The sequence below is a fragment of the Erythrolamprus reginae genome, chromosome 9 (genome assembly GCF_031021105.1).
Source record: "Erythrolamprus reginae isolate rEryReg1 chromosome 9, rEryReg1.hap1, whole genome shotgun sequence".
Lineage (NCBI taxonomy): Eukaryota > Metazoa > Chordata > Lepidosauria > Squamata > Dipsadidae > Erythrolamprus > Erythrolamprus reginae.
The window spans coordinates 43,356,879-43,377,980 of record NC_091958.1 but is presented as its reverse complement, the minus strand read 5'-3'; the positions used below and the strand labels follow the sequence as shown (position 1 = coordinate 43,377,980).

At 46.3% G+C, this 21,102-nt stretch overlaps 1 protein-coding gene across 1 annotated transcript in view; it reads left to right on the top strand.

Annotated features, from left to right (window-relative positions):
- Positions 1 to 20,406, top strand: part of ANKS3 (ankyrin repeat and sterile alpha motif domain containing 3) — a 35,406-nt gene extending 15,000 nt beyond the window's left edge. The window contains exons 7-16 of the mRNA XM_070761002.1: positions 1,318 to 1,446; positions 4,447 to 4,559; positions 6,384 to 6,551; positions 7,599 to 7,723; positions 9,619 to 9,760; positions 12,146 to 12,318; positions 15,216 to 15,301; positions 16,753 to 16,836; positions 17,760 to 17,854; positions 20,324 to 20,406. Coding sequence (XP_070617103.1) covers positions 1,318 to 1,446; positions 4,447 to 4,559; positions 6,384 to 6,551; positions 7,599 to 7,723; positions 9,619 to 9,760; positions 12,146 to 12,318; positions 15,216 to 15,301; positions 16,753 to 16,836; positions 17,760 to 17,842 — 1,103 coding nt within the window. The 3' untranslated portion in view covers positions 17,843 to 17,854; positions 20,324 to 20,406. The remainder of the gene's footprint in view (positions 1 to 1,317; positions 1,447 to 4,446; positions 4,560 to 6,383; positions 6,552 to 7,598; positions 7,724 to 9,618; positions 9,761 to 12,145; positions 12,319 to 15,215; positions 15,302 to 16,752; positions 16,837 to 17,759; positions 17,855 to 20,323) is intronic.
- The last annotated feature ends 696 nt before the right edge of the window (positions 20,407 to 21,102 follow it).

Sequence of the window (21,102 nt, the reverse complement as noted above, 5' to 3'; positions counted from 1 at the left end):
GATAGCAGTGTTCCAGTATTTGAGGGGCTGCTGTAAAGAAGGGGGGTGTCGATATTTTTCAAAACACCTGAAAGCAAGACATGAAACAATGGATGGATACTAATCAAGGAGAGAAGCAGCCTGGAATTAAAGAGAAACTCCCTAACAGTCAGAACAATTAACCAGGGGAACATCTTGCCACCAGAAGTTGTGTCTGCTCCAACACTGGAAGTTTTAAAGAAAAGATCGGACAGTCACTTTAAAATGATATAAGGCAGGGGTGTCAAACTTGATTTCATTGAGGGCTGCATCAGGTTGTGTTTGACCTTGGGGGGTGGAGAGGGCGTGGCCAGCTTGACATCACTCATGTCAGGGGCGCCTATCATGAGCGAGTGCTCTGCCACTGAAAACAGGCTCCCAATCTCCTTTTTCGTCTGGGACAGCCTCCTGCAACCTTCTGCCAGCGAGACTAGAGATTGGGAGCCTGCTATTGCTGACCGAAGCAGCGCGGGCTAGTCCTTTGCTGTTTCCAGGGTGGCCCCACAGGCCAGATCTAAGCATCCCGCAAGCAGCATACTTGAGTTTGACAGCCCTGATATAGGGCGTTTTGCTTGAGAAGGGAGTTGGGCTAGAAGACCTCCAAGGTCCCTTCCAGCTCTGTTCCAATTCACTGATTACTGTATTTTTCGGAGTATAAGACTCACCTTTTTCCTCCCTAAAATAGGCTAAAAATTTGGGTGCATCTTATACTCTGAATGTAACTTTTTTCAGACTTTTTTCAGCCCTAATTAGCTGTTAACAGTCTTCTCATCTCTTACCTGGCAGGCTCTTTCATTATTTCTCTCTGCAAATAATGTTTTCCAAGCCCTAAGTCTTTTCAGGCTTTTTTTCATTGCTCTACTTGCTCCGAATGTTTCTTTCCAGCCCTAACCAGGTGCTAACTATGTTTCCAGCTGTAACCTGCTTGCAAGCTCTTTCATTGTTACTCTCTCCAAATAAGTTTTTTTTAAAGCCCTAATCTTGGGATAAAATAATGTGTTGAAGCTGCCCAGATTGCTAGCCAGATGAACACCTGGTAGGCAGATTTTTTCCCCTATTTTCCTCCCCGAAAACTAAGATGTGTTTTACACTCTGGTGCATCTTATACTCCAAAAAAATACGGTAGGTAGAATAAAAAACGATTCTGTCAATGAGTTACGTCCCCTCCTACACCCCCTTTTTTTTGTTTCCACAGCTCCCCAGGGGACATTTACATAATGCAAATAGCTAAACTTTCAAGGTTTCCCGTTCCTTTTTTTCACCTCCCTTCCTTTTACCGTCCCTTCCTTTTACACACAGAGCAGGTCCCACCGGAAGGCTACGTCACCTTTAAAGACGATGGAAGCGGGTTGGAGGGAGGAGGCCTTCGGTACCGAGACGTCATCTCCCCCATCAACGACCGTGACGTGGAAAGCAGTAGCAGCCGAGGTACCCTGGGTTTTCTTGGGCCGGATAGACTGATCTTGTAGACAATCTGAGATTCCTCTTCTGGGCTCTTTGTGAAATACACGGGCTGTTGAGTTCCAGTGAGGTTTATTTTGCTCCAGAATAAATAATGTTCTTCGTTTCTGTTCTCTGCTATTAGGGGACACGGCAGCTGAGCTTGTTAATTAAATTGTATATTGTTTTATCACTGTTGTGAGCCACCCCGAGTCTGCAGAGAGGGGTGGCATACAAATCTAATAATAATAATAATAATAATAATAATAATAATAATAATAATATTTATTTATTAATCAGATTTCTTTGCCGCCCCTCTCTGCAGACTCGAGGTGGCTAACAACAATAAAAAGACAATGTAAACAAATCTAATATTAAAAATAATCTGAAAAACCCCAATTTAAAGAACCAATCATACATACAAAGATACCATGTATAAATTCTATAAGCCTAGGGGGAAGGGAAAATTTCAATTCCCTCATGCCTGATGACAGAGGTGGGTTTTGAGGAGCTTACGAAAGGCAAGGAGGGTGGGGGCAACTCTGATATCCAGGGGGAGTTGGTTCCAGAGGGTCGGGGCCGCCACAGAGAAGGCTCTTCCCCTGGGTCCCACCAGATGACATAACAACAACAACAACAACAACAATAATAATAATAATAATAAAAGGTCCTTTGGTGGGAAGGAAGCAATGCTTGTGTGCCTTTGTCATTTAGTCATGCTGGCCACATGAACATAGAGATGTTTTTGGACAGCATTGGCTCTTTGGTTTACAAACGGAGGTGAGCATCGTTCCCTAGAGTCAGGAATGACTAGCATGCGTGTGCCAGGGAAACTTTTACATTTTATGATGCTACTGCCAGATGTTAGAATAGGATTATAAGATGTTTGTGTTCTCTGAGTTGAAGGAAAATAATCATTTCTCTGCTCCTGGAATTAGATTGTGATTTGTTCAATCCTCAACCTCTATCTACTCTCCATTCCTCCCTCCATCTCTGTAAATAACTCAAAACGGTGAACATACATAATATACCTTGCTCTTCCTATTTTCCCCAAAACAACAACATTGGGAGTAAGTTGGGCTGAGAAAGAGGGACTGACCCAAAGCCACCCAGCTGGTTTTCATGCCTAAGGCAGGTCTAGAACTCCCAGTCTCCTGGTGATTGGCCCAAAGCTGTAACGCTCTCTACATGGGGCTACCCTTGAAAAGTGTTCGGAAACTTTAGATTGTGCAGAATGCAGCTGCGAGAGCTATCATGGGCTTTCCTAAATACGCCCATGTCACACCAACACTCCGCAGTCTGCATTGGTTGCCGATCAGTTTCCGGTCACAATTCAAAGTGTTGGTTATGACCTATAAAGACAATGTCGTTTGGCGGGACCCAGGGGAAGAGCCTTCTCTGTGGCGGCCCCGACCCTTTGGAACCAGCTCCCCGGATATCAGAGTTGCCCCCACCCTCCTAGCCTTTCGCAAGCTCCTTAAAACCCACCTCTGTCGTCAGGCATGGGGGAATTGATACTTTCTCTCCCCCTAGGCTTATAAAATTTATGCATGGTATGCTAGTACAGTGATCCCTCGAGTTTCGCGATCTCGATCTTCGCGAAACGCTATATCGCGATTTTTCCCACGATGATGTCACTCTCTTCCTTCCTCTTGCTCTCGAGCGGCAAACGGCAGGCGGGCGGGTGAACGGGCGAGCGGCAAACGGCAGGCGGGCGGGTGAACGGGCGAGCGGCAAACAGCGGGTGGGCGGGTGAACGGGCGAGCGGCAAACGGCAGGCGGGCGGGTGAACGGGCGAGCGGCAAACAGCGGGTGGGCGGGTGAATGGGCGAGCGGCAAAGGGCAGACGGGCGGGTGAACGGGCGAGCGGCAAACGGCAGGCGGGCGGGTGCACGGGCGAGCGGCAAACAGCGGGTGGGCGGGTGAACGGGCGAGCGGCAAACGGCAGGCGGGCGGGTGAACGGACGAGCGGCAAACGGCAGGCGGGCGGGTGAACGGGCGAGCGGCAAACGGCGGGTGGACATCAGCGAGGATCCGAGGCGGCGGGGAAGACCCAGGGAAGGTTCCTTCGGCCGCCCAGCAGCTGATCTGCTCGGTAGCGCAGCAGCAGCGAGGAGCCGAAGATGGGGTTTCCCCTTTGCGTGGGCGGCTGGGAAACCCGGTCTTCGGCTCCTCGCTGCTGCTGCGCTACTGAGCAGATCAGCTGCTAGGCGGCCGAAGGAACCTTCCCTGGGTCTTCCCCGCCGCCCACACGCAAACCCCACCATCTGCGCATGCGCGGCCATGAAAAAAAGGGTGCGCATACGCAGATGGTGTTTTTACTTCCGGAACCCTACATCGCGAAAAATCGATTATCGCGAGGGGTCCTGGAACGGAACCCTCGCGATAATGGAGGGATCACTGTATATATGATTGGTTTTTAAATTGGGGTTTTAAATTAACTTAAATATTAGATTTGTTTACATTGTATTATTATTGCTGTGAGCCGCCCCGAGTCTGCAGAGAGGGGCGGCATACAAATCTGATTAATTAATTAAGAAAGAAAGAAAGAAAGAAAGAAAGAAAGAAAGAAAGAAAGAAAGAAAGAAAGAAAGAAAGAAAGAAAGCTACCCAACTGGTTTTCATGCCTAAAGTGGGAGTAGAACTCACTGTCTTCTGGTTTCTAGGCCAGCAGCTTAAGCAATAGGCCAGATTGGTGCAGTTTTGTTTTCAATCTTAGGGTTGACAGTAACCGCATAGCTTTGGACATTTCTTTTGTTTCTCTTATTCACTGTTTTATAGTATCTCACAGGATCGAACTCACAACCTCCTGATTGTAGGGCAAGAGCTCCACTTCTGGGCCACTACACCACTTCTCAGTGAAATATATAATGTTGACCTTAAGTTGAATTATTCTTCTCTTTGTTTTGTCAGTATCTGAATATATTTAAAGGTTGCCGCTCCATTGGGTCTGAAACTCTCTCTTCTCTCACTTTCTCACCATTTCAGAAGAGAATTCCTTCTTCACAAATGATGTGGGTGTCACCCGGACCAGTAGCAGCAGCGAAGGCCTGGCCAGAACTGTGGGGATCAGCAGCGAGGGCTCCTTAGAGAGCAATGAGGTAGAGAATTTGCGACCCCTGAGCGATATTCGGTGGACTCAGGAGCCAAGCAGAATTGGGGCTCAGGGGTTCTTTGCCCAGTTGATGGGTGGATGTGACCTAGTCAGCCTCCTGCTTTCCTTGAGCCTCTGGGAGGGCGAAAACGGCCTTCTTGGGTTACGGAGGCCCTCTGAGAGCTGGGAACAGGCCCGTTTTTGGCCTTCCCAAACTTCTGGTAGGCTTGTTTTGCGCCCTCCCTGAGCCTCCACGCACCTCCTGCACTTACCTGCATCCAAAATGGGCCACGTGGAGACTCCTGGAAGGGGAGGGGCAGGGTGGCCTGACAGGAGTGGGATTTGGGGATTCTCCGAACTTCACAGGATCTTGGCTAGAGGTTCTCCCGAACCCTCAGCAGCCCTCCCCTGGCCTCGGGTGTGGTACCCCCAGAACAGAACAGCACCAGATTGAGAAGGCCGGTTTTATCTTAGTTGCCAAGGAAACGGCACATGTCTCCATGTAGTTACTTGGAATTCAACTTGACTTAAAGGTGTCTTTAAGTGGAAAACAAATACATATTCTTGGTGCAGAAGAGAAAAACCATGGTGGCGAACCATGGAGGCCGGAAATGGCCTGTTTCTCAACTTCTGGTGGGCCTATTAGACTCGTGTTTCACCCTCCCCAGGCTCCAAAGGCTTCCCTGGAGGGTAGAAACGCCCTCCCCCATCCCCCTGGAGGCTCTCTGCCCTCCTAGAGCCTCTGCGTGAGCCAAAAATCAGCTGGCCGGCACACACATGCACATTGGAGCTGAGCTAGGGCAACGGCTCACATGCCAGCAGATATGGCTTCACGTGCCACCTGTGGCACCTGTGCCATAGGTTTGCCATCACTGCCCTAGCCCTTTTCATTAAACTAGAAGGCTTTAAAGTACGCTGAGGTTGAAATTGCTCCTTTAAAAAAAATTAATTATTCTTCTACTTGTGATAATAAAAAAAAAGTGACAGTGTGAAGTTTCTGAATTTGTTAACAATTGATAGTGGAGGAGGTCCTGTCATTTTTATTGTTGTGGTTAACTCTGGCCCTGCTCCTGCCCCAAGGACTGTGGATGTGCGGGAGACATCCACATGCTGCAGGCCTGTTTTGCCCCCCCCCCCCCCCCCCCCGTGGAATCTGCTGATGAAGGCTCTTCTGACCAAGAAGACATGAGTGACAGGGAGGAGGAGAGTGTGACAGACAGCTCAGAAGGAGATCAATTATCTATCTCTTCCTTGGATCCGGAACAAGAGTTAATGATACAGCCACGCATGCGGAGAGCGATGCATAGGCAGCAACAACTGAGAGATTATTATCAAAGAAAATGAGGCCACCTGTGGTTGGGTGGGGCTGTGGTCATTAGTGAGGCTGCTATAAATAGCAGCCTGTGAGTTTGGCCATTGTGGAAGATTATCTGATCGTTGTGTTTCGTGCCTGCATTGCTGACTTTGACCTTTTGTGTGCTGATTTCCCCCCGCTTTGAAACTAAACCAGAGCAAAGTGTGTTTCACTTTGTGAAAGAAGAAGGACTGTGAATTGCCTCACAGCTGCAAGCTAAGTCTCACAGAACTGATAAGGGACTTGTACAAATTACCAGTTTGTTTGGAGACAAGTGCTCTTTGCTATACAAAAAGAGGGCTTCGTTTATTTGCATTTTTCGGTATAAAGAACATTGTTTTGAATTTTCAAACGTGTGTGTGTCTGAAATTGTATCTGTGCATTTTCGGGAGGATTCTACCAGCGAGCCTGACAGAACATTTATCTAACATGGGTTTCACTGAGGTCATCCCCTGTCCTTTCTCAATGTGTCTGCAGGATTCGGACTCGGCAGCCAAATCCTCCAACCGAAAACATGCCAAGACTTCCATGAAAGCCAAGAATCGCTATGGCAACAGTGACACTCACTGGCCTTGGAAAGCCAAGCCTTCTGCTCAACACTACATCCCATCTAATCATGAAACATCCTCCTGTGCTGGACCACAGGTAACTCTCTAACCTGGCAAGGCTAGCAAACACAGGAAAGAAGAACCATTTTGGACTACTGCAATGCTCTCTACATGGGGCTACCTTTGAAAAGTGTTCGGAAACTTCAGATCATGCAGAATGTGGCCACGCGAGCTATCGTGGGGCTTCCTAGATTCGCCCACGTTTCTACAACACTCCGTGGCCTGCACTGGCTGCCGATCGGTTTCCGGTCACAATTCAAAGTGTTGGTAATGACCTTTAAAGCCCTTCATGGCATTGGACCAGAATACCTCCGGAACCGCCTTCTACCGCACGAATCCCAGCAGCCGATAAGGTCCCACAGAATTGGCCTTCTCCGGGTCCCGTCGACCAAACAATGTCGTTTGGCGGGCCCCAGGGGAAGAGCCTTCTCTGTGGCAGCCCCGGCCCTCTGGAATCAACTCTCCCCGGAGATTAGAATTGCCCCCACCCTCCTCACCTTTCATAAACTCCTTAAAACCCACCTCTGCCGTCAGGCATGGGGGAACTGAGATATTCTTTCCCCCTAGGCCTCTACAAGTTATGCATGGTATGTTTGTATGTATGTTTGGTTTTATAAATAAGGGTGATTTAGTTGTTTTAGTATTGGATTGTTACATGCTGTTTTTATCACTGTTGTTAGCCGCCCTGAGTCCATGGAGACAAACGGCATACAAATCCAATAGATAGATAGGTAGGTCGATAGATAGATAGATAGATAGATAGATAGATAGATAGATAGATAGATAGATAGATAGATAGATAGATAGATAGATAGATAGATAGATAGATTAATAAAATAATAAAATAAATAATAAAATAAAATAAAACAAAACTGGATGCAGTATTCCAGGCGTGGTCTTACCAGGGCTTTAAAAGTGGTACTGATGCTTCACATGATTTTCAACTTTAGGGGATGTTGACTTTGTGCTGATGGAAATGGTAAAGTCTTTGTCAGAGCTGGAACAGAAAGTGCAAGTCCTTTTTCCTTGAGTTTTAACCCAGTTTCCTGACGATCTCTTCTGCTTTGCTTCACCTGGGCTGTAGGATCTGGCCAACTTCCTAGACCAGATTGGCTGCCTGAAGTACTTGCAAATCTTTGAGGAGCAAGATATTGACCTCCGCATCTTCCTGACCTTAACGGAGAGTGACCTAAAAGAGATCGGCATCACGTGAGTAGATCTCTGCTTAGGATTAGACCTAGAACCATGCAGCTTTCCTGCTAAATACAGTAGTACCTCTAGATAGATAGATAGAGTTGCTCCACATGCGAGTATTCCAAGTTACGAGCCGAGACGCAAGCAAAATTTCTGTTCGACACCCGAGCTCAAATTCGGGATACGAGCCCAGCTTCCACTAGGTGGCGCAAGAATTCCTTGCTTCTAGTTATCTCGGCCCGAAAAACAAAGTCTAAAGGCATTCGTTCGAGATGCGAGTTGATCGACATACGAGCTCGAGTCTGGAACGAATTAGACTCGTATGTCGAGGTACCACTGTACCCTATTTTTCAGGCTATAAGACATACCGGAGTATAAGATGCACCGAGATTTCGAAGAGGTAAGTAAGAAAAAAAAAGGTTTTTGCCCTCCCTCCTCCCCCAGGAGCATTCTGCAGACCTCCCAAACCCTCTGCGCACCCGTTTTCACGCACAGTGGGGCTTCGGGAGACCAAAAATGGCTGTATTTGGTGTATAAGACGGACCAACATTTCCACCCTCTTTTGGGGGGTGGAAGTACGTCTTATACGAAGAAAAATACAGTAGCCTGTCCCTCAATGCTTTACATCTTTTGTTTTGGTCTTTACCGATAGAGCGTTTGATTGTATTCATTTAAAAAAAGGGAAGGTTATTTCATTTGAGTAAAGATATCATGGTATGCAGCAACCTTCTGGCCACGCTTGGTGCCAGGTGGGTCTTTGTGAGACGGGGTGGCGCAGTGGTTAGAGTGCAGCACTGCCGGTTACTTCTGCTGCCTGTCGGCTGCCTGCAATTTGACAGTTCCCGACTCAAGGTTGACTCATAATTCTGAGAAAGAGGGAATGAAGGAGGAAGAGAAAGAAAGAAAGAGTGAGAGATATAAAGGATAGAGAGAAAGAGGGAGGGAGAGAAAGGGAGGGAAAGAGAAAGAGGGAATGAAGGAGGGAGAGAAAGAAAGAGAGAGATATAAAGGATAGAGAGAAAGAGGGAGGGAAAGAAAGGAAAGAGAGAAAAGGAGGGAGAGAAAGAGGGAATGAAGAAGAGAAACAGAAAGAGTGAGAGATATAAAGGATAGAGAGAAAGGGAGGGAGAGAGGAAAGAGAAAAGGAGGGAGAGAAAGAAGGAATGAAGAAGAGAAACAAAGAAAGAGTGAGAGATATAAAGGATAGAGAAAGAGGGAGGGAGAGGGAGGGAGGGAAAGAGAAAGAGGGAATGAAGGAGGGAGATAAAGAAAGAGATATAAAGGATAGAGAGAAAGAGGGAGGGAGAGAAAGTAAAGAGAGAGAAAAGGAGGGAGAGAAAGAGGGAATGAAGGAGGGATAGAAAGAAAGAGTGAAAGATAGAAAGGATAGAGAGAAAGGGAATGACGGAGGGAGAAAGAAAGAGTGAGAGATAGAAAGGATAGAGAGAAAGGGAGAGAAAGGAAAGAGAAAGGGAGGGAGAGGAAGGAAAGAGATGAGAAGAGAGAAAGGACGGGGAGCGAATTATGGATGTCAGAACTCGCATACACGTGATAGTGTGCGCCCTCTATCATCTATCTATCTATCTATCTATCTATCTATCTATCTATCTATCTATCTATCTATCTATCTATCTATCTATCTATCTATCTATCTATCTATCTATCTATCTATCTAGACTTCTATGCTGCCCAGTCCCAAAGGGACTACCGCTCAGACACTATACCTTTCCGCCCACACCGGAAAAAAATTAGAGGGAACACTGCTGGAAAGCACTGTGAAGTGGTATATAAGTCTTAAGTGCCCTTACTCTTGCTATTGTGGGAGAACAGACTGGTCCACTGCTTTGTTGTGCCTGCAAGTATCTCTGGTGGGATCTTTCCTTATGATTCCTGCTTCCTTTCCCCTGTAGGCTCTTCGGACCGAAAAGGAAGATGACCTCCGCCATTGCCAGATGGCACAGTAGTGCCCGACCACTGGGTGATGCCCTTGAGCTGGCCTATGCTGACCGTCTGGAAGCCGAAATGCAAGAATTGGCCATCCAGCTTCACAAGGTGAAGCACCCAACTCCTCTAGCGGCTTCGGAAGGAGATGAAGGATGCTCCTTTGCACCCCAGTTGTGATGCGTGCATGTCACTTGGCTGCCTCCTTGGTTTAAGTCCCTGAAGTACCAAGAGAGTCAGGTGGAAATACCAGCCTTTAGTTCTTTTTCTCTTCAACTCAGAGGAAGTCCGGCGGATTTAGTGGATTTAGTGTTAAAAGCTTCATCAGATCTTGACCGACATATAACGGGGGTGTCAAACTCAAGGCCCAGGGGCCGAATCCGGCCTGTGGGGCGCTTAGAATTGACCTGCAGGACTGCCCAGGAAACAACGAAAATCTGGCCCGCGGTGCCTCAGTCAGTGAAAACGGAGCTTGGGGAACTGGGGGCATAGCCCCCCCCCAATATCCCTTTTTGGCCACAACAGCCTCCTGCAGCCCTCTACCAGGAAGAACAGCTCAGGGCGCTTCATTTTTGCTGGTAGAGGGCTGCAGGAGGCCAAAAACATATTTTGGGAGGGCTGCATGAACGCCTCCCCCCCAAAGCTTCATTTTCAGTGGCAGAGAGCTGCAGGAGGCTGTTTTGATCCGAAACGGATCTTGGCAGGACAGCGTGCGCCCTCCTTGAGTTCCGTTTTCACTGGCAGAGGGCTGCAGAAGCCGTAAATAGATCTCGGGAGCCCATTTTCACTAGCAGAACTCTCGAGCCACAGGCACCCCCAACGTGAATGATGTCAATGGGACCATGCTCTCCCTGGCCCCACACCCCCCCAAGGTCAAACACAACCCTGATGCAGCCCTCAATGAAATCGAGTTTGACCCCCCTGATGTACAACATCGTCAGAGTTGTACAGTGGTACCTCATCATACAAACTTAATTGGTTCCAGGAGGAGGTTCGTAAGGTGAAAAGTTCGTAAGACGAAACAATGTTTCCCATAGGAATCAATGTAAAAGCAAATAATGCGTGCAAATCCTTCAGGAAAATCCCAAACTTTAGAAGGGAGGCGAACAGAGGGCAGGGAGGAGCAGCTAAAGGGGGCGGGTGGAAGAAGCAAGGCTAAGCTAAAGGGTGAGTGGGAAGGAAGAAAGGCAAGGGGGGCGCCCCTCCCTTTTCTTTCTTCAAAAGACACCGTTTCAGTGCCTTTGCAAGCATGCAAAATCTTTACTCCTCCAAGCTGCCCCTCCCTTTTCTTTCGTAAAAAGACACCATTTCAGTGCCTTTGCAAGCATGCAAAATCTTTACTCCTCCAAGCTGCCCCTCCCTTTTCTTTCTTAAGACACAGTTTCATTGCCTTTGCAAGCATGCAAAATCTTTACTCCTCCAAGCTGCCCCTCCCTTTTCTTTCTTCAAAAGACACCGTTTCAGTGCCTTTGCAAGCATGCAAAATCTTTACTCCTCCAAGCTGCCCCTCCCTTTTCTTTCTTAAGACACAGTTTCATTGCCTTTGCAAGCATGCAAAATCTTTACTCCTCCAAGCTGCCCCTCCCTTTTCTTTCTTCAAAAGACACTGTTTCAGTGCCTTTGCAAGCATGCAAAATCTTTACTCCTCCAAGCTGCCCCTCCCTTTTCTTTCTTAAGACACAGTTTCATTGCCTTTGCAAGCATGCAAAATCTTTACTCCTCCAAGCTGCCCCTCCCTTTTCTTTCTTCAAAAAAGGGGAAAAAAAGAAACCCCTTCATCCCAGGAGCAGCTGCTTGGGTTCGTAAAGTGAAAATAGTTCGGAAGTAGAGGCAAAAAAATCTTAAACACCGGGTTCGTATCTTGAAAGGTTCGTTAGAAGAGGCGTTCGTAAGATGAGGTACTACTGTATTATTATTATTATTATTATTATTATTATTATTATTATTATTATTATTATTATTATTAGATTTGTATGCCGCCCCTCTCCGGAGACTTGGAGCGGCTCACAACAGCAGGACACAGCACAAATCCAATGATAAAAACCAACAGTTTAAAACCCTTAATATAAAAAGCAGTCATACATCCCAAACAAACCATACATAAAACGGAACGGTCCGGGGGAATCAATTTCCCCATGCCTGACGGCAGAGGTGGGTTTTAAGTAGTTTGCGAGGAGGGTGGGGGCAGTCCTGATCTCCGGGGGGAGTTGACTCTGTGGGGCTGCCACAGAGAAGGCTCTTCCCCTGGGTCCCACCAGATGACATTGTTTCGTCGACGGGACCCGGAGAAGGCCAACTCTGTGGGACCTAACCGGTCGCTGGGATTCGTGCGGCAGAAGGCGGTCCCCGAGATATTCTGGTCCGATGCCACGAAGGGCTTTATAGGTCATAACCAACCCTTTGAATTGTGACCGGAAACTGATCGGCAACCAATGGCAAGGGACCTGTTCTGGTTGGCCCCAAAAAGCATTTCCCCCTCTCTCTTTTTCCATGCAGAGGTGTGAAGAAGCCAAAGGGCTGAAGGGACAGGTGAGCCAAGAGCAGGAGCTGCGAGCGGTGGTTGAGAGCTGCCTCATGGAGCAGGATGTGGCCTGGAGCGAAACCCAGGCTCACCTCCAAGAAGTCCAAGGCGTCGCCCGAAGTGCTGGGATCCTCCTGGAGCAGATGCGGTGAGTGAGCCTTCAAGGGGACGCCACTTACTCTCCTTCCTTGCTCTCCCCTTCTTCCGAGCACTGGGGCCCATGGTGTCAGGGCAAGAATTAGAAAAGTAGAATGCTCAGGTGGGCTTTTATTAGAGGGGTCCTCTGTTCCAGGGCTTCACTTGGGAAGTTGCCCGAGTCAACAAGCAACGCCTCCAAACTTGGCAGGTTATTTATTTATTATTTATTTATTAATTGGACTTTCATGCCGCCCCTCTCCTAGCACTCGGGGCGGCTTACAATATATATAGGAACAATATAACATCCCAAATCCAATTAATTTAAATTAATAGTCTAAATAATAATAATAATCATCATCATCATCATCATCATCATCATTATTATTATTATTTATTGGATTTGTATGCCACCCCTCTCTGTAGACTCGGCTGGCTAACAACAATAATAAAAACAACATGTACAATCCAATAATAAAAAAGAACTAAAACCCCTATTATAAAACCAAACATACACACAAACATACCATGCATAACTTGTAATGGCCTAGGGGGAAGAGCTATCTCAACTCCCCCATGCCTGGCGGTATAAATGAGTCTTGAGTAGTTTACAAAAGACAGGGAGGGTGGGTGGAGTTGGTTCCAGAGGGCCGGGGCCGCCACAGAGAAGGCTCTTCCCCTGGGGCCTGCCAAACAACATTGTTTAGTTGACGGGACCCGATGAAGGCCAACGCTGTGGGACCTTATCAGTCGCTGGTTTCATTCCCATTGAAACAACTAACTCTCTGAGTCTACGGAGAGGGGCGGCATACAAATCTAATAAATAAATAAATTTGTCAGCCAAGGGACTAGAGTCTAGTGGTCCCACACCTGGCGGCATAGATGAGTCTTGAGATTCTCGTGGAAGGCGAGGAAGGTGGGGGCAGTGCGAATCTCTGAAGGGAGATGATTCCAGAAGGCTGGGGCCCCCACAGAGAAGGCTCTTCCCTTAGGCCCCATCAAGCAACATCTAGTTGACGGGACCTGGAGAAGGCCGACTTTGTGGGACCTAACCGGTCACTGGGACTCATGCAGCACAAGGCGGTCACGCAAGTAATCTAGCCTGTTGCCATTTAGGGCTTTATAGGTCATTACCAACACTTTGAATTGTGTCTGAAAACCAATTGACAACCAATGCAGTCCGCAGAGTGTTGAAGCTTGTGGGAGTTCAGTTTCCAAAATTCCTCACTAGTGGTTGAAGTCCACAAGTCTTAACAGTTGCTGAGTTTGAAGACTCCTGCTGTATGGATTAGGGAGACAGAGCACTCCTGGACTTATGACCACAATTGGGACCCGAATTTCCATTGCCAAGCAATACCATTGCTAAGTGAATTTTACGCCAGATTTTACGTCCTTTTTTGCAATGGGTGTTAAGGCTGCCGTTGTTGAGCAAATCCATCTTCCCCCGATTGACTTTACTTGTCCGAAGCTGGCTGGGAAGGTCGTAAATGATGATCACATAATCCCAGGATTTTGCAACTGTTGTAAACACATGTTGATTGCCTTGAATTTTGATCACACGATCGTGGGGAATACTGCGATGGTCCTAAATGCGAGGAACAGTCCTAAGCCGCTCTTTTCAGTGCCCTTTTCACACCAAACGGTTGTTAAATGTGTTGGCTTGTCTCGGTTAGCTAGGCTATGAAACCTTCGACAATACAGTAGTACCTCTAGATACCAGCTGCTCCACATGCGAGTATTCCAAGTTACGAGCCATGGGGGGAGAGAAATTTCTGTTCCAGACCCGAGCTCAAATTCGGGATACGAGCCGAGCGCAAGAATCCTTGCTTCTGGTTATCTCAAGAGGGGAAAAACAAAGTCTAAAGCCATTTGTTCCAGATACGAGTTGTTCGACATACAAGCTCCCTTCTGGAACGAATTAAACTCGTACCTAGAGGTACTACTGTACCGAGCAGAGAATTTTAACAGAGCGTGGATGTGTGACAAAGCCAAGACACAGACTTAGTTAAATAAGTATTATTTACATATAAACAAAATATAAACAATCCAGAATAAGCACGAAGCAAATACAGAATAATACGCACTGAGCAATTATAAGATTAGCACAAAGCAAAATACAATACAGTGCTCCCTCGATTTTCACAGGAGATGCGTTCCGAGACCACCCGCGAAAGTCGAATTTCCGCGAAGTAGAGATGCGGAAGTAAATACACTATTTTTGGCTATGAACAGTATCCCAAGCCTTCCCTCAACACTTTAAACTCCTAAATTTACAATTCCCCATTCCCTTAGCAACCATTTAGATTATTACCATGTTTATTTATTAAAGTTTATTAAAAAAAAATGTTTTTAAAGGCAGATGACAGTTTGGCAATGACATATGACATCATCGAGCGGGAAAAACTGTGGTATAGGGGGAAAAAACTGTAAAGTATTTTTTAATTAATATTTTTGAAAACCCGTGGTATAGACGTTCCGTGAAGTTCGAACCCGCGAAAATCGAGGGAACACTGTATAGGAAATAAGCACGAAGCTTATACAAGAACGTAGCTTAAACACGACTCCCCCTCTCTCAGGCAAAAGTAAAGGAAATGACCGAGCAGAATAATGAGCTTTTATAGGTTCAATGAGGAAGTGACGAAACAGCCTTGAATATTAACTCTTCAAGTAGAAGTTAACCCTTTAAGTGCACATTAACTCTTTAAGTACAAGTTTGGTACAAGTATACAGTATGCAGTTTACAATGGCAATCCCTAACAACCATGTACCCTGTGCTAACAAAATGAATGGTACATCGAGGACTGCCTGTAATCCTTCCATGAGAACAATACGATTTCTTGTGCTTCTATGCCTCTGTGTGCGATTTTCATTCATAGAAACCTCTTGGTGTCTTTCTGGTTTCTCTTTAAGGGCCTGTCAGGCAGAGCTGGCTTCTCGGATCAACCAGGAGCAGGCAGGCGGCCCGAGGACGGAGATCAGAGCACAGCTAGGAGCCAGTAAGTGGGATGTGCCGTTCATGGCTAAGAGGCTGTCTTCACCTGCTTTCTCTCGCACAGAGTCTCTGAGCGAACTTTCCTCTTACTCCTGTGGAATCTACCCCTTTTCTCTTGAGAATGCACTTCATACTGTCATTCTGTCACATCTTGGAACCAACTCTCCTTTTTTTCCTTGGTGACATGGTGGTGCAGTATTGCAGGCTAATTCTGCTGGCTGCAGATCGCAGTTCCGTTCTCACTGACTTAAGGTTGACTCAGCCTTCCATAATTCCAAGGTGGGTAAAATGAGGTTCTAGATTGTTAGGGGCAAGAGGCTGACTCTGTAAACTGCTTAGAGGTGGCTTTAAAAGCACTGTGAAGCAGCATATAAGTGTAAGTGCCTTCCTTCCTTCCTTCCATCCATCCATCCATCCATAGTGTGCAGTAGTTAGAATGCAGAATTGTAGGCTAAATGCCAATTGCCTTCAATTTGGCAGTTCGACTCTCATCAGTCTCAAGGTTGACTCAGCCTTCCAGGGTGGGTAAAATGAGGACCCAGAATGTTGGGGGCAATAAGGCTGACTTCGTAAACCACTTAGAGAGGGCTGTAAAAGCACTGTGAAGCAGTATGGAAACATAGAAACATAGAAGACTGACGGCAGAAAAAGACCTCATCCATCTAGTCTGCCCTTATACTATTTCCTGTATTTTATCTTACAATGGATATATGTTTATTCCAGGCATGTTTAAATTCAGTTACTGTGGATTTACCAACCATGTCTGCTGGAAGTTTGTTTCAAGTATCTACTACTCTTTCAGTAAAATAATATTTTCTCATGTTGCTTTTGATCTTTCCCCCAACTAACTTCAGATTGTGTCCCCTTGTTCTTGTGTTCACTTTCCTATTAAAAACACTTATTCCCAATAGGCTTGTATAGAAGTCTTAAGTGCTACTGCCCTTCCTTCCTTCCTTCCTTCCTTCCTTCCTTCCTTCCTTCCTTCCTTCCTTCCTTCCTTCCTTCCTTCCTCCTTCCTTCCCTCCCTCCCTCTTTCCTTCCTTCCTTCCTTCCTTCCTTCCTTCCTTCCTTCCTTCCTATTGCATACTAACTTTACCGGCAGTTCAATTCTGACCGTCTCAAGGTTGACTCAGCCTTCCATCCTTCCAAGGTGGAGAAAAATGAGGACCCAGATTGTTGGGGGCAAGAGACTGACTTTGTAAACCGTCTAGAGAGGGCTGCAGAGCATTGTGAAGCGGTATATAAGTCTTGTACTCTTGCTACTACCACTGCTATACTGTACTAATATTTTCCTACCTTTCTTAGGGCAAACCAGCTGGATTGCCCCCCACTCCCCCCAAATAAAGACATGGCTCTGCTTTGTCTGAAATTGGGAAAGGGGCTTCTTTCATGTCCATCTCATTTTAGAACAATGCTGTCTTGAAATAATGCTGCTGATTTCTTTGTCGGTCTTAGGCCCTGGAGGATGGACATCTACCTTGAAGGCCCTTAGCCTGCCTGAGCTGTCAGCTCTTCTGGAAGAATGTGTGGTGGAAATGGGTAAGGTTAATACTGACTGTTGACAACTTGTCTTCTCATTGATCCGATCCCCCTGACACATGCAAGGGAAATAGATGTAGAAGAAAAGCAGGCGGAGCTAAGGAGGGGGAGGAGCTAAAGGTGTCATCAGCTTAGCATCATTACATTCCCACAAACAATCCAAGCTCCGTCCTGCTTGAATCCTGTGGATCTTTACCTGCCACCAGTTCAGATTTGAATTTTAGTTTAGCCTGCACTGGCTGCCGATTGGTTTCCGGTCACAATTCAAAGTGTTGGTAATGACCTTTAAAGCCCTACATGGCATTGGGCCAGAATACATCCGGAACCGCCTTCTACCGCACAAATCCCAGCGGCCGATAAGGTCCCACAGAGTTGGCCTTCTCCGGGTCCCGTCGACCAAACAATGTCATTAGGCGGGCTCCAGGGGAAGAGCCTTCTCTGTGGCGGCCCCGGCCCTCTGGAATCAACTCTCCCCAGAGATTAGAACGGCCCCCACCCTCCTTGTCTTTCGCAAATTACTCAAGACCCACCTTTATCGCCAGGCATGGGGGAGTTAAGATATTCCTTCCCCCTAGGCCATTACAAGTTATGCATGGTATGTTTGTGTGTATGTTTGGTTTTTAAAATAAGGGTTTTTAGTTGTTTTATTAATTGGATTGTACATGCTGTTTTTATCGTTGTTGTTAGCCGCCCCGAGTCTGCGGAGAGGGGCGGCATACAAATCCAATAAATAATAATAATAATAAATAATAATTCTCATATATAGACTTGAGCAATAAATCCTTGCAATTTGCCACTTAAAATATGGTGCTGATCCTTTGTGCCTGACAATAATGGAATAAAGGACAACTAGCTTGCTTGCTTGCCTGTCAGTAGGGGAGGTTTTCCCAACACTTGTGATAACTGAGCCGTTCTGTCTCTAGGGACAACTCTCTGTTCTGTCAACCATAATCTGGAGAGGCTACAACGTCCAGAGAAAGGCAAGGCTGTCCGCAAACAGCCCTAACAGTAGAGGAAGGTAAGTGAGGAGGAAATAGCTCCCAAGATTCAGAAATGATGTGTAAAAAACCTGTGGTCTTCAAGATCAAAGAACGCCTCTGGGTCATTTGGTTGACGAATCTGGGAAACAAGAAGCTGGACCAGTGACGGTGTTCATTAGGTGCCAAAAGAGTGTGCGCACATGCTATCACGCATACAAGAATGCCCACACCCATAATTCAATGCTTGGGGAATGCTAAAACAGCTTCCCTCACTCCCCTGGAGGCCCTCTGGAGGTCGGAAACGGCCTCTTTCCCAACTTCTGGTGGGCCCAATAGGCTCGTATTTCGCCCGCCCAGGATCCAAAGGCTTCCCTGGAACCTGGGGAGGGTAAAACGCCCTCCTCACCCCCCTGGAGGCTCTCTGGAAGCCAAAAACACCATCCCAGAGCCTCTGTGTGAGCCAAAAATCAGCTGGCCGGCACACACATGCACGTTGGAGCTGAACTAAGTCAACAGCTCGCGTGCCAATAGATATGGCTCCGCATGCAACTTGCGGCACCCATGCCATAGGTTCACCATCACTGAGCTAGACCATTTCCCAGGTATTACAGGTAGTCCAGGTCCAAAGACAGGCTACAAGAATGGTGGAAGATCTTAAGCATAAAACCTATCAGGAAATACTTAATGAACTCAATCTGTATAGTCTGGAGGACAGAACGGAAAGGGGGGACATGATAGAAACATTTAAATATGTTAAAGTGTTAAATAAGGTTCAGGAGGGAAGTGTTTTTAATAGGAAAGTGAACACAAGAACAAGGGGACACAATCTGAAGTTAGTTGGGGGAAAGATCAAAAGCAACATGAGAAAATATTATTTCACTGAAAGAGTAGTAGATGCTTGGAACAAACTTGGACGTGGTTGGTAAATCCACAGTAACTGAATTTAAACATGCCTGGGATAAACATAGATCCATCCTAAGATAAAATATATGAAATAGTATAAGGGCAGACTAGATGGACCAGGAGGTCTTTTTCTGCCGTCAATCTTCTATGTTTCTATGTGAGAAGTGTGAAGTTTCCGAAAGATGCCCTAATTCAGGGCTAGGCAAAGCTGGCTCTTCTATAACAACTCCCAGAATCCCTGAGCCAATCATGCCAGCTCAGGAATTCTGGGAGTTGAAGTCCACATGTCATAGAAGAGCCAACTTTGCCTACCCCTGCCCTAATTAATTCATGAGCCACGAGCCAAACCTCAAAAAATATATAGCCATTTATTAGGAACGACATGTTGGCAATATTCCAACGCAGTCAGAACTGAGCTCATGTAGGTAATGTGCCCTCACTGGACATGTCATAAATCACATTCTCCAATGAACCCCACGCCCCTCCGGTAACCTAGGACACAATCAGTAAAAGAAACATTTGTGGAACGTAGATTCAGTTAGTACAGTCTGCAACTCCGTCAATTCCTTCTCCCCCCCAACTCCTGCTGATGGCAACTTGAAAGCTTTGGAAGTTGACAGCCAGCCCCAAAGGCTGTTCAGTGTTGTAAAGCATCTTCCCCAAGAACCCCTGTTGGCTCCTGTCCTTAAAGCTGGCTGAAACCATGCCTTGTAATGGTGATAGAAATGGTGGTAGACTTTAAGAGAAACCCTTCCACCCTTCCACCTCTCACAATACTAGACAACACAGTATCAACAGTAGAGAGCTTCAAATTTCTAGGTTCTATCATATCTCAAGACCTAAAATGGTCACCTAACATCAAAAACATCATCAAAAAAGCACAACAAAGAATGTTCTTTCTGCGCCAGCTCGGGAAGCTCAAACTGCCCAAGGAGCTGCTGATTCAGTTCTACAGAGGAATCATTGAGTCTGTCATCTGCACCTCTATAACTGTCTGGTTTGGTGCTGCAACCCAACAGGACCGACACAGACTTCAGAGGAGAATCAGAACTGCAGAAAAAACAATTGCTGCCAACCTGCCTTCCATTGAGGACCTGTATACTGCACGAGTCAAAAAGAGGGCGGGTAAAATATTTACTGACCCCTCACATCCTGGACACAAATTGTTTCAACTCCTACCCTCAAAACGTCGCTACAGAGCACTGCACACCAAGACAACTAGACACAAGAACAGTTTTTTCCCGAATGCCATCACTCTACTAAACAAATAATTCCCTCAACACTGTCAGACTTTCTACTAAATCTGCACTTCTATTCTACTAGTTTTTCTCATCATTCCTATCACCCATTTCCTCCCATGTTGACTGTATGACTGTAACTTGTATGCTTATATCCTAAGATTTTTATTAATATTGCTTCTTCATTGCTTATTTGACCCCTATGACAATCATTAAGTGTTGTACCACATGATTCTTGACAAATGTATATTTTATTTTATGTACGTTGAGAGCATATGCACCAAGACAAATTCCTTGTGTGTCCAATCACACTTAGCCAATAAAAATTATATTCTATTCTATCTATTCTATTCTATTGTATTGCAGACAAGATGACGTTGGGTGACCGTTCCACCCTGAAGTTGTGTTTGCCTGCAAAAATGAAGCGAGTGCGAGTGACGGATCGGCTGCTCAGGCCGCCTCCAGTGAACGATACTTGGAATACGCGGTTGCCATCGGTGGCGAATGAGGGCAGATCGGCTGGATGGCGGCACACCTGCGGTGCTGAAGGAGGGATGCGGGTCTGATTCTGCAAAGCCAGAAGAGTGGTGAGCACAGAAGCTTGGGAGTGCCAAGCAAGCAGGTTCACAGGTGCCTAGTTGTGGACGATGGGCTTGGCTGTCTCTCAATAAGCGAGCAAGCATCATTGATGCCAATAATCTAAGGTTCTTCCTCCTCCATCTCTGGGTCCTCAACAGGAAACATCACGGCAATAAAACTCTCAGCCTAAGGACCTCATCCTCCTTTGATCTAGAGGACGAAATATTTTGCAATTTTCCCCGCCCTCAATTTTATTCTTTCTTCTCTTCCGTTTAAATGTGATTTTTTTTTTAAAAGGAGTGGAAATGCTTATATTTCACAGGAACAAAAAGGTACCTTTTGTGGGGTCCTTTTAGCACACAATTTGAGATTGTAGTGTCTTGCTTGACAATATAAGGCAGTTCTCCTTAGCAAAGGTCTTAAGTATAAAACGTATCAGGAAAGACTTAATGAACTCAATCTGTATAGTCTGGAGGACGGAAGGAAAAGGGGGGACATGATCGAAACATTTAAATATCTTAAAGGGTTAAATAAGGTTCAGGAGGGAAGTGTTTTTAATAGGAAAG